Source organism: Nymphaea colorata, chromosome 10 (genome assembly GCF_008831285.2).
Source record: "Nymphaea colorata isolate Beijing-Zhang1983 chromosome 10, ASM883128v2, whole genome shotgun sequence".
NCBI classification, from domain to species: domain Eukaryota; kingdom Viridiplantae; phylum Streptophyta; class Magnoliopsida; order Nymphaeales; family Nymphaeaceae; genus Nymphaea; species Nymphaea colorata.
In genome coordinates this window covers 14260307-14274941 of record NC_045147.1, presented here as the reverse complement: position 1 = coordinate 14274941, position 14635 = coordinate 14260307, and the positions used below count along the sequence as shown (strand labels likewise).

The following is a 14635-nucleotide window of genomic DNA, read 5'->3' as shown; positions in this document are numbered from 1 at the left end:
ATGATGCCTGCAGAGTGAACCATCCCAAGTTCTCCGACTAGAAGTTGAAACTCTTTTCCTCAATATATATGTACATTGACCAGCCATGGAAGCTCCAAAAAATTAAACAAGTTTATGCAATTACATACAATTTGTGCACCACATTGTTTTAATATGGAGACCGACAAACAGGGGCAAAGCCAGGATTTTCTTCAGGAGCGGGCCGACAGTCCGACCTCTGGATCCGAGTAGAGCCAAACTGAATTCTAATACAAAAAATACATTATGTAATTAAAAAATATTATTTTTTTCAATGTAAAAAAAAAAAAAAATCATTGGCTGGGGTGGGGCCATGGCTTAGGAGAGCCCCCCTTCCCTCCGCCCCTCCTGACAAGCATGGTAGTGCCAAAGATCAAAAGTACAGAGAAGCTAGTCAATCTGATTCTTATGGGAAAACACTTGATGGAGTTAGGCTCCCGATATAGTTGAAATCTCTCTTTTTCTCTCTCTCTCTCTCTCTCTCTCTATATATATATATATATATATATATATATATATATATATATGTGTGTGTGAAAGACAAGAAGGCAATGAGGGTGTTTGGGCCCTGCCGTCCAGTTATGGGACAGCCCACTATTACCTTACATAGTTTGTCACAGAAGCATAGAATAATCAACTGTTGCCAACTTAATTTTAACTGATCAGTCACCGCTCAGTGCATTCTCATCTCGTGCACAGTTCAATTCGATCTTCTACGATTCCTTGTCCATATGCTTACTTCTATTAGCATGTGATGTGACCGCATCCGCGCTCTCACGTGCATGCTTGTTGGGGTCAAAACATGATCAGAATTGATAGTTTTTATGTGAGCGGGAGATATCCACCGCCTGGCTGAAGGCGGAAGCCCTTACTAAATTTTCAAAAACACAGTGATGAAGCAGTCACTCTAGTTTAGAAAACCAAAAGGTGTGCAAGAATTAAAGGGCTGTTCAATTATGCAGCAACAAGAACAGCAAAAGGAGGTACCGGGAGAAAGCTAGAGTCTGTGATTGAACAGTTTGAACCAAGTTTCTATGCCCCCACAATCTTACGCTAAAACAGTATGATCACCAGTATCCAATTAAATGATCATAATTGATAACTCATGGCAAAAAGTTTGGAATTTGTGATTTGATGCTTGTTTTCCCGTGTGACAAAAACTTTAATAAAAATCTGTGTACTCTCATGACATATTTCAAGAATATTCTTTCTTGTTCCACAGAACATGCATGATTTGATCATGCATGTTATCATAGACCTAATAATCAAACAATAGGCATAATAACACCATATTTCTTAGAATAAACGCATAATGCTTTGGAAATATGTTTCGTGAAAACGTGTATTTTAAAATCTTTTTTTTTTTTTCATCGAATGCCCTCTTAGTAAGCACACCTAGGATGTGTTTGATTACCATGGATTTTCCTCGCATCCTAAGAGCAAACATAAAAATTGAGGCTCTCTAGTTTACAAAAGATATTTAGTTAAATGCATTCATGGATAGGCAGCACCCGGTTCAGTCCAAAGATGAGATGAGATTCCCTAGTCTGAACTTGCACGAAAAACTGCATTACGATGGAAATGCAACATCAAAGAATATTAAGCTAACTAGAAATTGAATAATTTGCTTGGCAAATGGGTTTGACAACTACTTTTAGAATATATAGTTAGTGCACTAGTGGCAAACCCAAGATTTTTTTAGCCGTATTGGCAATGCAATGTGATGGTCTAATTTGCATGAAACCAAGAGGGTCCCAGAGGTCCCACTTGTCTCATGACAAGCTTCATCTTTCTTCAATGTTTTCTTTTCGATTAAATAGATTTCTCCACCCAAGTTCCGAAGCACCTCTGAATCTTGAGAGCAGGCGGAAACTGAGAGAGGCTCCCATGCATTGGACGGTTATGATTAGCTAAAACTCAAAATGATTGGAAGAGTCGGGTTGATATATATATATATATATATATATATATATATATATATATATATATATATATATATATATATATATATATATATATATATAGAGAGAGAGAGAGAGAGAGAGAGAGAGAGAGAGAGAGTTCTTAGGTTATGTCGTCAGTGCCCAAGTGGGACCGTGGTTGACCTTTGGTTAACAATTGGAGGCATAAGAATGTTTGGCTGAGGAAGCATGAGCCTCTCAACGTCAACGGTAAGGGAGTACGACCCATCACTCGGCTTGGCGATTGCCACCAAGCCAAGTCATAGAAGCCACTGGGTTCGCACCCATTCCGAGCCCACTTCGCTCCTGTTTGCAGCAATAACCAAGTTGTACACTCTTTTTCGAAAAACGAAAGGTCTGGTAAATGTTCCGGCGCGAAATTTGACCGGAGGCCGGCCCAGGTTTCCTTTCAGTGGGCTCAAATAGAAAGTCTGTTGACCCAAATAAAGCCTGATTGCAGCCGGTCAACGCACCAACTACGTGCTTGTATGTCGGACCCAAGGCGCTTGACCCTGCAATGAGCCACTTAATAAAAAGAAAGCCGAGCCGAGCATGCCACTAACGGCGGGAAAAAAATTCAGTTGAGAAAAAAAAGAAAAGTTAGATTAAGAAATAGTGGAAACATCTTTTTTTATTTGGGGATGAAGAGGTGGTACCACTAAACATTATACCAAACTTGCCTAAATAAATGCCAAAACCTAAAATAAATAATTAATATTTGCATTGATGAACCAACACCCATATTCAAATATAAAAGGAAGCTACCGGGAAAGAATGCGGTTATGCAAATCGATCGATGCGTGTTCTCTTTCTTCCTTCTTTTTCTCTCCTTTAGCCACGGAATTGGTCTCTTCGAAATCCTTCTCCCTCCCTCCATGGATGGCTTGGGTGCGCACCCCTCTCTCTAAGGTACGCCGGAAATACGTTTGGTTATTCGTTTGCTTCAATATTCCGACGATGAAGAAGAAGGTTTCCCTTCTCCTTCATGGCCCGTTGTCATCGGTGTCTTCTTCGATCATACTCTTCTTCTTCTTCTCTTCTTCATCCCAAACAAAAGTTGCGAAAATGGTAATGATTTTTTCCTCTTTCTCTCTTGAAAGATGATTTTTTTTTTCTCCTTGGCAAATGAGTTTAAATGGAAATGAAGATGCCGAATCTCGTGGAAAGCATGCGTAAAGAAACGCTTTAGCTGCGTGACGTGAAGGAACATGCCAAGTTCATATCCAGAGGCGGACTCATATACGGGCTGGTGTCTGCAATTGCCCTCACCAGCTCCTTAATGTCTCTTTATTTTCACGTTAACATTTCAAATGTTTGTTTTGTTATATATATGAGCGCCTATGTGGATATAAAAATCTGTGAATAAGTGCTCTTCAAAAAAAAAAAAAAAAAAATTCTAACTCAACCGCCGTTGAATCGTTGATATCCACTACCATTTCTATTGCTTGCTTCCCGGGAGCATGACTTTGTTTTTGCATTAGAAGCTTGGAATGATGATGCATTCTGTATTTTGTTTTCCGTTCTTGTTTCCTGTTTGCTTTGCTTCTTTTTTTGCAACTTCCTGCGACAGCTTGTCACCCTTTTCTTGGCAATTACATTCTCATTTTTGTTTGCACATTTGAATTTATTTGGGTTGCTTTGGCCAGTTCAAAAAAAAGAAAAAAGAAAGAAAAAACCATTCCCTTTTGATAATTCCCAAGTTAGGGTTAGGTAAAGTAGACTTGTCACCACGTCATGTTGAAGATGCACCCTGGGCAGCGAACTCTTGACCTCAAATTAGAATCACCATTAGTGCTTCCCCATAAAGACACCTTCCCGCCTGTTGACATGACATATCTTTTTCCAAAAAAAAAAAAAAAAAATTGCTTCATATTCAATTGAGTCAAATGTTTTACATTCATCTTTCTAAATTCAGGTTCACTCTTTGAACACAATTCACATTTGCATTTGGGTGGGAGCTTCAGCGCTCATAAGCTCGATAATGCTATTTTTTATGAGTAAGATGCGTGAGTATTTCATCTTACTATTTAAATGATAATTGAAGCTCTCACCCAACCCCTTGTTTTTCTAAGGTATTGCCAAAAAAGGTGACTATAAGTATGTACTTAATACTTTTAAAGAGTGTAGTATAGTTGGTCGAGCTGGTATAACAAAAAGGCCGATATATGCATTATTTTGATTTGTCTAGGTGCTTCACCTTTGTTTACTATATGTATGTATAGGTGATGTACTAGTTTATGTATATTGGCTCAATACCAAACACTAATACAGGTCTAAACCGTAGGGGTTAATGAAAGAAAGGGAGCTGAGAATCTCATTTTAGCATAAGTGGAAGCTGTTGTAGGTTGAAAACTTTGAGTGTGTAATAGTTGAATTATGAAAAAATTATAAAGTACATACTTTTTTGTGGAAATTCCCCAATGAAGAAGCTTGCAATTCTTCCATTAAAATTTTCAAGTTCTGAAGTATATTTGGTGAGATTTGTGTGCTTGCGCGGTCCCATTATTATTTTAGTTCTTTCAACGTCATACTGTATAGATAGATGGAGGTTAAGATTTTGTTTTCCATAGTTTTTTTTCAGCTAAATTTTTAACTTTTGGTCTTAGGAAGTAGGAAAACCCAACAATAGATCCAGGATTTTGCAGCTTCCTACAAGTCAAGGTCATCTTCCAGTCATCTTTAAATTCAGAATTCTTTCGTATACGGAAGAGTTGAAGTAAGCTAACTGTTACTTGAGAGGTACGTTATAACCGACAGTTTTTTATCGCTACTATTTTAACGGCAACTATTTTTTAAAATCTGAAGCTGGATGCTCAGATGAGACCGACGGTATGTCACATATTGCAGGATTCTGCATTTGTCAGTTCCTGACCGGACTCATTAACATGCATACAAAGTCATCCTCATCAACCTAGTGGGCTTTGGAATGTGCATCGTTATATATATATGTAGATATATATATATATATATATATATATATATATATGAGAAAGAGAGAGGGAGAACTGCTAGCTACCAGACCTTATGGTGGATTGGATGAGAATTGTCTGGGTTGTCCATTTTAATGAAATTGGATATTGATAGAAATTAAGTTGGAAAAAATAAAAGCTAAGTTGTTGTTTTAAGAGATTTAAATACCTTTCAAAGGCGGAAACAAATGAGTTCTCTCTCTCTTAAAAATATTGTTTGGTTTCGATCCTTTCAACATAATCTCCTTCTGATCTTTCTAAAATTGATTACTCATACAATTCTCATCTAATCTAACGTATAAGGTTCATATAGATAACAGTTTTCCACCCCCCTCCCCCAACACCACAGACACAGATATATATATATATATATATAGTTGAAGAGAGAGAACAACAAAACTGAGCATTGACATCCCTAACCATAAAGTTGGCAAAGTGAGAAGAAAATGCAGTCAATGATGATCAATCATTGGCCTGCTCTTACCTGCCTCTTAGCTTTACAATCTCTATTGTTTGTTTAAAAAGTGTTGATGCTAAATAAAATACTCTCTCTCTCTCTCTCTCTCTCTCTCTCTCTCATTCTTATTCCTTCTTAAGGGAAGCTATTATGTGACTTGAATGAATGAAATTTCATGTGTGGGCGCAAAGGCGAAATCAAACATGGTGAAAATTTGATCATTTTCATATTGTGAAGCAAACAAGTAAAAACAAAAACAAAAAAAAAAATCAGCCTTAGGAAGGTTCAACTGTTTTTCTGAACATAAACAAAAACCACTAAAATATTTTTCATGCCATCAATTACCCCCTTACTCCCAAGGTTCATCGCTTAAGATGTTGCACATTTACCATCCAATGACTTTTTGTAAGATCAGGTCCAATTGTTCTAAGAATATTTGTTTGTTTTTAAATATAAATATTTTTAATGTTTTCTATTTTTTCAAACATTTTTCAATTTATTTTTTAAATATAAATATGATCATATTTTTTTGTCCATCCACAACTGCTTTAATTGAGGAGTTGTCTGGCAATAAAGATACTTAGTGAATATTAATCTAGTCTAAGCATGCGTCACATTTATGAAACATTAATTCTATGTTTTATAAATTGGTGTCTTTATGAAATACTCACCGAATAACTCAATTGTTCCATCGATTAAGATTTGGACTTTTATAACACTGGCTTAAATGGGCCCAGATGATCAGCTTATGAGCTACTGAATATTTTCTTAGTAAGAAAAGTGCATGTTAATGAGATTTGTATTTTAATCGAATCAGTGGCGGAGCAAGAAAATTTTTAGCTGAAAAGCGGTTATAAGAGTTTCGGGTCGAGTCGAGCGAGCGCTTCATAACTGGTTTCAGCCCTAACTATTGAACATGAGTGGGTCTGTGTGGGCAGAATCTAACTCTAAATCAAACCCTGCCCATGTGATAGAGGATCAAAACCAGTGACTGGAATAGATTTATTTGGTGCTACTTCTCCTTTTGGATCGAATCCGGTTAGGCACGAACAGATGCTTGGATCCGAATCAATTCCGAGCCCTTTATAGAACGAAGTACGCACGCGAATTTATGCCTACCTTAGTCTCTTGTGGCTCACACTTTTCATAGAGAATTTCAGTTTACAGGCTTGACTTTTGTGTATAATCTCAAACGCAGTTTCGTGTTTCTGTTTTTTTTTATGAGAGCCTCAGTTCAGCTGACTGAATTTTAAGTTTTTCTGGCTTTGCTATCTTAAGCTAATCAATTTTTCTTCACTTTTTTTTTTTTAAATGAGCATTCACTTTTTTTAAAAAAAAATGAGCATTATTATCGTCTTTACTAGCATAGATCATATTTAAATTAGAGTTAAAGGCAAGAGCAGTCTCAGAGAAACTTGGCCCATGTTAAGAAAATGAAAAATGGAAAGCCCACACATGTAAGATTTAATAGAAAAAACATGCACTTAAATAAAAACATTTCTTTTTGTTATTCCCTTTCTTTTGGTAAAATCATTGGTGGGAATTCATTCTAAAAGCTTAAGCATGACACATTTAACAACTAATGAGAGGGCCATTTAGAAGTGTCCTTTCTATGTTATGTCGTTAACAAGGGAAGACATGTTCTCACGTTTTACCAGAGGGACAAAAATAGAAATTTATAGTTGAAAAGGGGCACTGATATAAAAATATGCACGTTTATGTATAAATTTGTGATAATTTAGTGCGCCTTGATAGACAAATCCAGATTGCAAATGGGTTGGATCTAGTTTCACATACTAAATGCGATCCTAGTTCGACCTTCTGCTGCTTTAAAGCAGCATAGGAATGAGGAATGCTTGAAGAATGTAGTCAATTGTCAAAAAGTATGGACGGATTCACAAGAAAGAAAAGTATGAAACTGTGCTTCCTTCATCTTTGTTCTTTTCCTTTTTTTAACTTTTTTTCCTTACAGCAGCTGACTTGCTTGGTATGAATTTAGCAGAAGGGTTGGACTTAAGACCTTCAAAAGACGTCTGAATTGATGCTGAGTTGAAAACTCTACTCTCCTTGAGTTTTCAACATCATTTAGAAAAGGTCTGCCCAACCCGAGCTTAAGATAGAAATGAAAGTAAATATCGAAAAAGAACAGAAGCGTACATGGCGGTTTCTGAGAAGCGTGAATGGAATAAGCGTTTGCTGGTCCCACTGAAGTGGAGTTGTTTTTTGGGAAGTTGAAACTTGATGTTGAGACTAAAAACAGAAGCATACATGGCGGTTTCTGAGATGTTTCGTTGCAAACACAGGGGAGGACCCTTGCGCAACACCCAAAAGACTCCTGCGAAACGGCATAAGAAGATGCTTAGGTTTCTAATTGTTTGCGTCTATGCAATAATTTTTTGTAGACGAAATAGTTTCTCGAGATGTTCAAGTGTCTCGTTTTATTTCAATTTACTAGTAGCTTTTGGTTCACAGATCGTGAATATTTTGTTTGCCAACCACACCAAACTGCAGAACAGTAGGTTGGTGCCCATTATGAATCTCTGTTACTCGCTAAATTTCTTATTTTTCTGAAAATCATTTGACCAATTTCTTGGTATTGAGTATCTTCTTCTCGTTTGTTAGTCCTTGGCTTGTGCCCAGGGGGAAGGAGTCAGTAGGCGTTCTTGATATCGAAGCTACTAGCAAAGATTGGATTTGATCAGAGAGCAAACTTTCTTGTGGAAAAAAAAAAACATGGAGGAGAAACCGTTTCCTGCGTGGTCTTGGTCCGTAGAAGAGTGCCTGAAGGAGTACAACGTGAGATTGGAGAAGGGCTTGAGTTCCTCTGAGGTAGAGAGGAGGCACGCCAAGTATGGGTGGAATGAGCTGCAGAGTGAAAGCGGGAAGCCTCTGTGGAAGTTGGTGCTGGAGCAGTTTGATGACACGCTTGTGAAGATTCTACTCATGGCTGCCGTTGTTTCGTTCGTTCTTGCTTACTTTGACAGTCATGAAAACGGCGAAGGGGCGCTTACTGAGTACGTTGAGCCGTTCGTCATCCTGCTGATCCTCATTCTCAATGCAATTGTTGGAGTGTGGCAAGAGACCAATGCTGAGAAGGCTCTTGAAGCACTGAAGGAGATGCAGTGTGAGACAGCAAAAGTTTTGAGGAATGGGATTTACGCTGCAGACTTGCCTGCTAGAGAGTTAGTCCCTGGTGATGTAGTTGAATTGAGGATTGGAGATAAGGTTCCTGCTGATATGAGGGTGGCGAAGCTCAAAACTTCCACTTTTAGAGTGGAACAGAGCTCCCTCACAGGAGAAAGCATGCCGGTGATCAAGACCGTGAATCCTGTCTTCATGGAGGACTGTGAATTGCAGGCAAAAGAGTGCATGGTTTTTGCAGGAACCACTGTTGTTAATGGAAGCTGCCTCTGCATCGTTGTTAGCACAGGGATGAGAACAGAGATTGGAAAAATACAGACACAAATTCATGAAGCTTCACTGGAGGAGCAGGACACTCCATTGAAGAAAAAACTGGACGAATTCGGCGAGAAACTGACTTTGGTGATAGGGTTCGTATGTGCTCTGGTGTGGTTGATTAATGTTAAGCATTTTCTGACTTGGGATTCAAGCGATGGCTGGCCTAAAGATTTTAGATTTTCCTTCGGTAAGTGTACCTATTATTTTAAGATAGCTGTGGCTCTTGCTGTTGCTGCCATACCAGAAGGCCTTCCTGCTGTCATTACCACATGCTTAGCATTGGGCACTAGAAAGATGGCACAGAAGAATGCAATTGTCCGGAAGCTCCCCAGTGTAGAAACCTTGGGGTGTACCACAGTGATCTGTTCAGACAAAACCGGGACACTTACAACAAATCAGATGTCAGTAACAGAGTTCTTCACACTGGGAGAGGGCAACTGTACTCCTAGAAGTTTTCGGGTTGATGGAACAACTTATGATCCCAACGATGGTGAGATTTCAGACTGGGAGTTTGGTAATTTGGATGCAAGTCTGCAAGTTCTTGCTGAAATTTCCGCTGTCTGCAACGACGCCGGAATATCTTGCGGCAACAACCATTTTCGAGCTACTGGCATGCCAACTGAAGCAGCTCTTAAGGTTGGTGTTTCTTTTCCTCTCTGGTGGATTTCTCTTGTTTCTGCATTTGAAAGAAACTAATACTGTGTCGATAATTGTTCAAGGTGCTGGTTGAGAAGATGGGAGTACCTGATGCCAATGAGACAAAAAGGATTCAAGCTGAACGCCTTTCTGCAGACCGGTCCAGTGAGAACTCCTCTGTAAAATTGGGTGAGAAAAATTTACAGTACTTTCACCATACTATCCCTTCCTTTACAGCATTAGTTCATTTACATGTATGCAATATTTTCATACTTGCATTCTGTTCATCCATTTCGTATTTCAGGTTGCTGTGAGTGGTGGGCTAAACGATCAAAGAGAATTGCCACACTTGAATTCGACAGGGTTCGCAAGTCGATGAGTATAATTGTTAGAGAGCTAAATGGCCACAATCGCATGCTGGTTAAGGTGACGCGTCCATCCTAATGGCCAGCTGACTCTGTTTCTTCATAGTCCATATGCACCATTCTTTAGATCTGTGTCTTCAATAATCGATGAATTAGACTCAATTGAATGAATTCATTCAACAGGGAAAAAGATCTTTATTAGTTAATTCTCCCAACGGGATGAACACGATAATACATGCGAATGAACATCAACCATGACAAGGTTACTAGTTTTTCTCAGAGGACTGTGTATCTTTCATGCCATACTCGTCAAAAAATGTGGAAAACCATAACTAATTCCACCAACTCGAAATTTAGTTTTCCTTTCCTTAAGTGTCATTTTCTGAAAAGACAAGTTGGCAGCTCAAATGAATTGAAAATAGATGACTAACTTATCAGAACAATTGACTTAAAATAGTTTTTCCTTTCCCTTTCAGAATTTGCTTGGTCAAATCTATAGAAAATTCTTTGAGTGTCTTAAATAGTTCACTTTTATAAGCAATGAGAGGATGTGATAATAGCTTTAGCCTTTAGTTACTGTAAACTAATATCACATTCAAGCACATAATTCTTTGTTATTCTGTTCATACGCCTCCACCATCTGTCTTCTGATTTATGATTTATGATATATGCTTTTAACTGAACATGAAGCCGTAGAACTTTCTTATAAGCCAAGCCACTGATCGAACCCTTTTAACTTCCTGTCAGGGTGCCATGGAGAGTGTACTTGAACGAAGTTCGCACGTTCAGCTCGGAGATGGCTCAGTTGTTCCTCTGGATGAGCCGTGCAGACAGCTTTTACTGTTTAGCCTACAGAAGATGAGCTCAAAGGGTCTCAGATGCCTGGGCTTTGCTTATAAAGATGAACTTGGGGAGTTCAACGACTACCATGGCGAAGAACATGCTGCCCACAAGAAGCTGTTGGACCCCTCTAACTACTCCGACATCGAAAGCAACCTAATATTCGTGGGTGTAATAGGCTTAAGAGTAAGCTCTTCCATCCCATTCCATTGCTTCTGCATTTACATGTCCAAGCAAGCACTTTCCTTGAAACCCGATTTGCAGAAGGGGTTACACTACTCAGACAGTTGCTGAGTACCTTCCCCTCCCTTAAGACGGTAACCACCAAGTTGCTTGATGCAACAGTAAAGTGCTGGAGCTGACAGTGAGAGACCATTCGTCAGACTCAAAGGCAGAACGTTAGGACCATGGCTGCTCTGATGTCACTCTCATTCTTTGTCCCTACTAAACATGAGAAGAGACCGCACTGAGCACGGCAGTTTGTTTCTTCAGTCGCTTTGTGTGACTGGTAAGAACTTAGGGAAGGATCAGGTGCTAAAATTCCAGCACCTGGCTTGTTTCTTAGCCAAGAAGCAACTACCATGCTTGATATTGGTTTATGTTCTGCAATTAGGTGGGTCCGCCAGCGACGTGGCTGCAAGCTACAGGTGGGTTTTGCATGTTTTATGGTGACTGGTTTGGCACTTCTATGGTGCTTAAAGTCAGGCATCTTGTTCTTTCCAAAAGAAGATGAGGCCTTGTTGGACCAGTTGGTAACTTCCTCTCAAGGCCTTATAGTGATTGGAAGCTTCCTTGGTGAACTAAAATGCCAATTGGTAAAAGGAAAGGAAAATGCTTTGTTTTGGTTCCTTTTTGAAATCCACTTGTTCCTGACTTGACTGGAAAGAGTTTCTCACTCTTTTCTCTGGGTCCCACCTTTCTTTAATTTATTTGGTCATTTCCTGTTCTGCTAAGATAAGTTTTTTGTTTGCCCTTAGAATAAGTGGATTTGGATTATAGTCAATTATAGCTGACCTAGTAAAGAGATGGGATTAGTAATCCTATTCAGACTTGTATGTAGTTTCATAAGTGAACATGAATTTCAGTTCAATGTTCAACTTACATCTGATAATGACCTGACTCGATTACAGGAAACTGTTGGATCTGATGCTCTTTGGACCTGTATTCGGGTTCCAAAATCTAGGTTCTGAACATCAGTCCCAATTGAGATCCAATTACACAGAATTTCATTAAACCAAATTCAGTAGAGGCTGAGTCTGACCGGAATCTAGACTGTTCATCACGTTTCTGTCTTCTAAGTTCAGATTTTTCTTGCTTAAATCAAATTTTCCAGGACCCTCCACGTGAGGAAGTTCACAGGGCCATTGAGGACTGCAAGGATGCAGGGATTAGGGTGATGGTGATCACCGGCGACAACAAGTCGACGGCAGAGGCTATCTGCAGGGAGATTGGTATCTTTTGTGATGGGGAGGATCTCAAGGGCAAGAGCTTCACCGGCAAAGAGTTCATGGCACTTAGTAGCAGCCAACAATCCCACGTACTGTCAAGAGGGGGAGGCTTGGTCTTCTCGAGAGCTGAGCCTAAGCACAAGCAAGACATTGTTCGGATGCTTAAAGACTTGGACGAGATCGTGGCGATGACCGGAGACGGCGTCAATGATGCACCCGCTTTGAAGCTCGCCGATATCGGAGTTTCCATGGGAATCGCCGGTACCGAGGTAAGATATTTACAACTCTCTCTATCATTCTAATGGAAAGAGGAAAGGCAGCTTCATAAACTAATCGCGTCCAATGTATACCGTAGGTTGCTAAAGAAGCATCGGACATGGTTCTTGCCGACGATAACTTCAGTACGATCGTCTCCGCCGTTGCCGAAGGTCGCTCGATCTATAACAACATGAAGGCTTTCATTAGGTAAACGACTAATCAATCTGCCTCTGAAAATTTTCATCAGAGACATACTCATCCCTGATCTTAATTTCTGTTCATATATGCAGGTACATGATCTCCTCCAATGTGGGAGAGGTGGCCTCCATATTTCTCACTGCAGCTCTAGGCTTGCCTGAATGCTTGATTCCAGTGCAGCTCCTGTGGGTGAACTTGGTCACCGATGGCCCTCCGGCGACGGCGCTCGGCTTCAACCCGCCTGACATCAACATCATGCGCAAGCCACCAAGGAAGAAGGACGATTCGCTCATCAACCTGTGGGTTCTGGTCCGCTACTTGGTAAGATCTCCCGTGTCTGAACTGACCCAATTCTTCTCAGTCATGCACATGGGCAGTATTGAATCTTCTCTGTATGGGACTGACAGAAAAATGTTGGTTTTGTAGGTGATTGGTTTGTATGTAGGCATTGCCACAGTGGGTATTTTTGCTTGGTGGTATACACATGACTCCTTCCTGGGCATCAACCTCGGCGGCGACGGCCACACCGTGGTCTCCTTCGCGCAGCTCAGGGCATGGGAAGACTGCCCAAGATGGGAAAACTTCAGCGCCAGCCCCTTCACTGCCGGCGGCAAGGTCATCTCCTTCGGCGACTCCTGCGACTACTTCAAGGCCGGGAAGGTGAAGGCGGCGACGCTCTCTCTCTCGGTGCTTGTTGCGATCGAGATGTTCAACTCTTTGAATGCGCTTTCTGAGGATAGCAGCCTGACCACCATGCCCCCATGGATCAATCCATGGCTGCTCGTGGCCATGTCCCTTTCGTTCGCCTTGCACTGCGTCATTCTCTATGTTCCCTTCTTAGCTGACATATTTGGGATAGTCCCACTGAGCTTTAGCGAGTGGTGTGTCGTCATTTTAGTCTCTTTTCCAGTTGTACTTATTGATGAAGTACTGAAGTTCATAGGCAGGAACCACGTAGCAAAACCCAAGTACAAGACCCTTTGATGCTAGGGAACTTAGAACTAATGTTGAAACATAAATTGGCATGAAGTAAAACAAAACATTTACATGTTTCGAGTATTTCGAAGAATTTCGATCGTAAAATAATACATAGAACCGTCCCCCATGGACTGATCTTAGAACCCAATTTTTCTTCCAAACTGCACATGTCACGGCAGTGGGGCTTGTAATGAACCTTCTATATATTAATGAAAGAAATTTACAAGAATTGATGATTGTTGTTTTTGCTTTGCTTTCGAATATCTTGTTTAGATTGGGTGACATTATTGTCTCAAGATGCCTAGTATGGCTGGTCGGTTAGGTGGGCATATACAAGGCATGTTGCCTATTCAATTCCGGCCTGTGAGTACTACTCTTCTGGACCATAATGGCTTGAGACCAAGACATTTAAGTTGAATGACATACAGTACCCCACTTAGGTTCTCATGGAGCTCAGGAACCTAAAGACAAGGAGAATGGAGGGGTCTTCATGTCATGTCTTCTTTTAACTGTGGATTGTTGATCTTCTGCTCACTCAAAAAATGAATGTTATTGTCACCCGAAGTTTGATGGAGATGTAAACGAGTTGGGTTAAATGGGTTTACTATATGCACTAATGAAATTGGATTTGGGTTTAATGTATGTATTAATGAGATCGGTTTTGTTGGATCTAGAGGGCATGTGATCGATCGGGGGGGGGGGGGGGGTTTATAGTTATGGCTAAGTTGTCAACTCTTGCCATTTGTTTTGATTTGATTCTTCCAAACAAGGGAGGTTTCATGCTCCTGAATCCATTGTGTCAACTTCATTTAAAAGGATCGGAAAGTGAAGCGTGAGTTCCAAACCAGGTGCATGAATATGGACCTCATACATGGATAAGTTGGAAAAGGCACTGGTTTTCTTTTCATCAACAAATCAAGACGTCACTAAACATCTGATTGCCATTATCTTGGTTCCTTTTTAGTTCAAACCAAATCGTTGGATGTTTAAAATTTATATACCGCTGCTATGACCTGATTTATAGAGCCACTAGTCTTGGATTCTATTA

General features: G+C 40.1%; 1 protein-coding gene across 3 annotated transcripts; it reads left to right on the top strand.

Moving 5' to 3' along the window:
• Window positions 1-2772: 2772 nt before the first annotated feature.
• On the top strand, window positions 2773-13816 carry LOC116262224 (calcium-transporting ATPase, endoplasmic reticulum-type-like). 3 transcript variants are annotated; one of them, XM_031641376.2, is made up of 10 exons: window positions 7526-7768; window positions 7878-7924; window positions 8028-9500; window positions 9584-9689; window positions 9805-9926; window positions 10613-10891; window positions 12039-12422; window positions 12509-12618; window positions 12702-12930; window positions 13036-13816. In XM_031641376.2, exons 3-10 carry the CDS (start codon window positions 8139-8141, stop codon window positions 13591-13593), a joined length of 3150 nt encoding a protein of 1049 aa, XP_031497236.1. In that variant the 5' UTR covers window positions 7526-7768; window positions 7878-7924; window positions 8028-8138; the 3' UTR covers window positions 13594-13816. The 3 variants fall into 3 exon arrangements, with proteins under 3 accessions (XP_031497235.1, XP_049935977.1, XP_031497236.1); XM_031641375.2 differs by lacking the exons at window positions 7526-7768; window positions 7878-7924 and adding an exon at window positions 2773-2888; XM_050080020.1 differs by having other exon boundaries at window positions 7520-7924.
• Window positions 13817-14635: the final 819 nt, after the last annotated feature.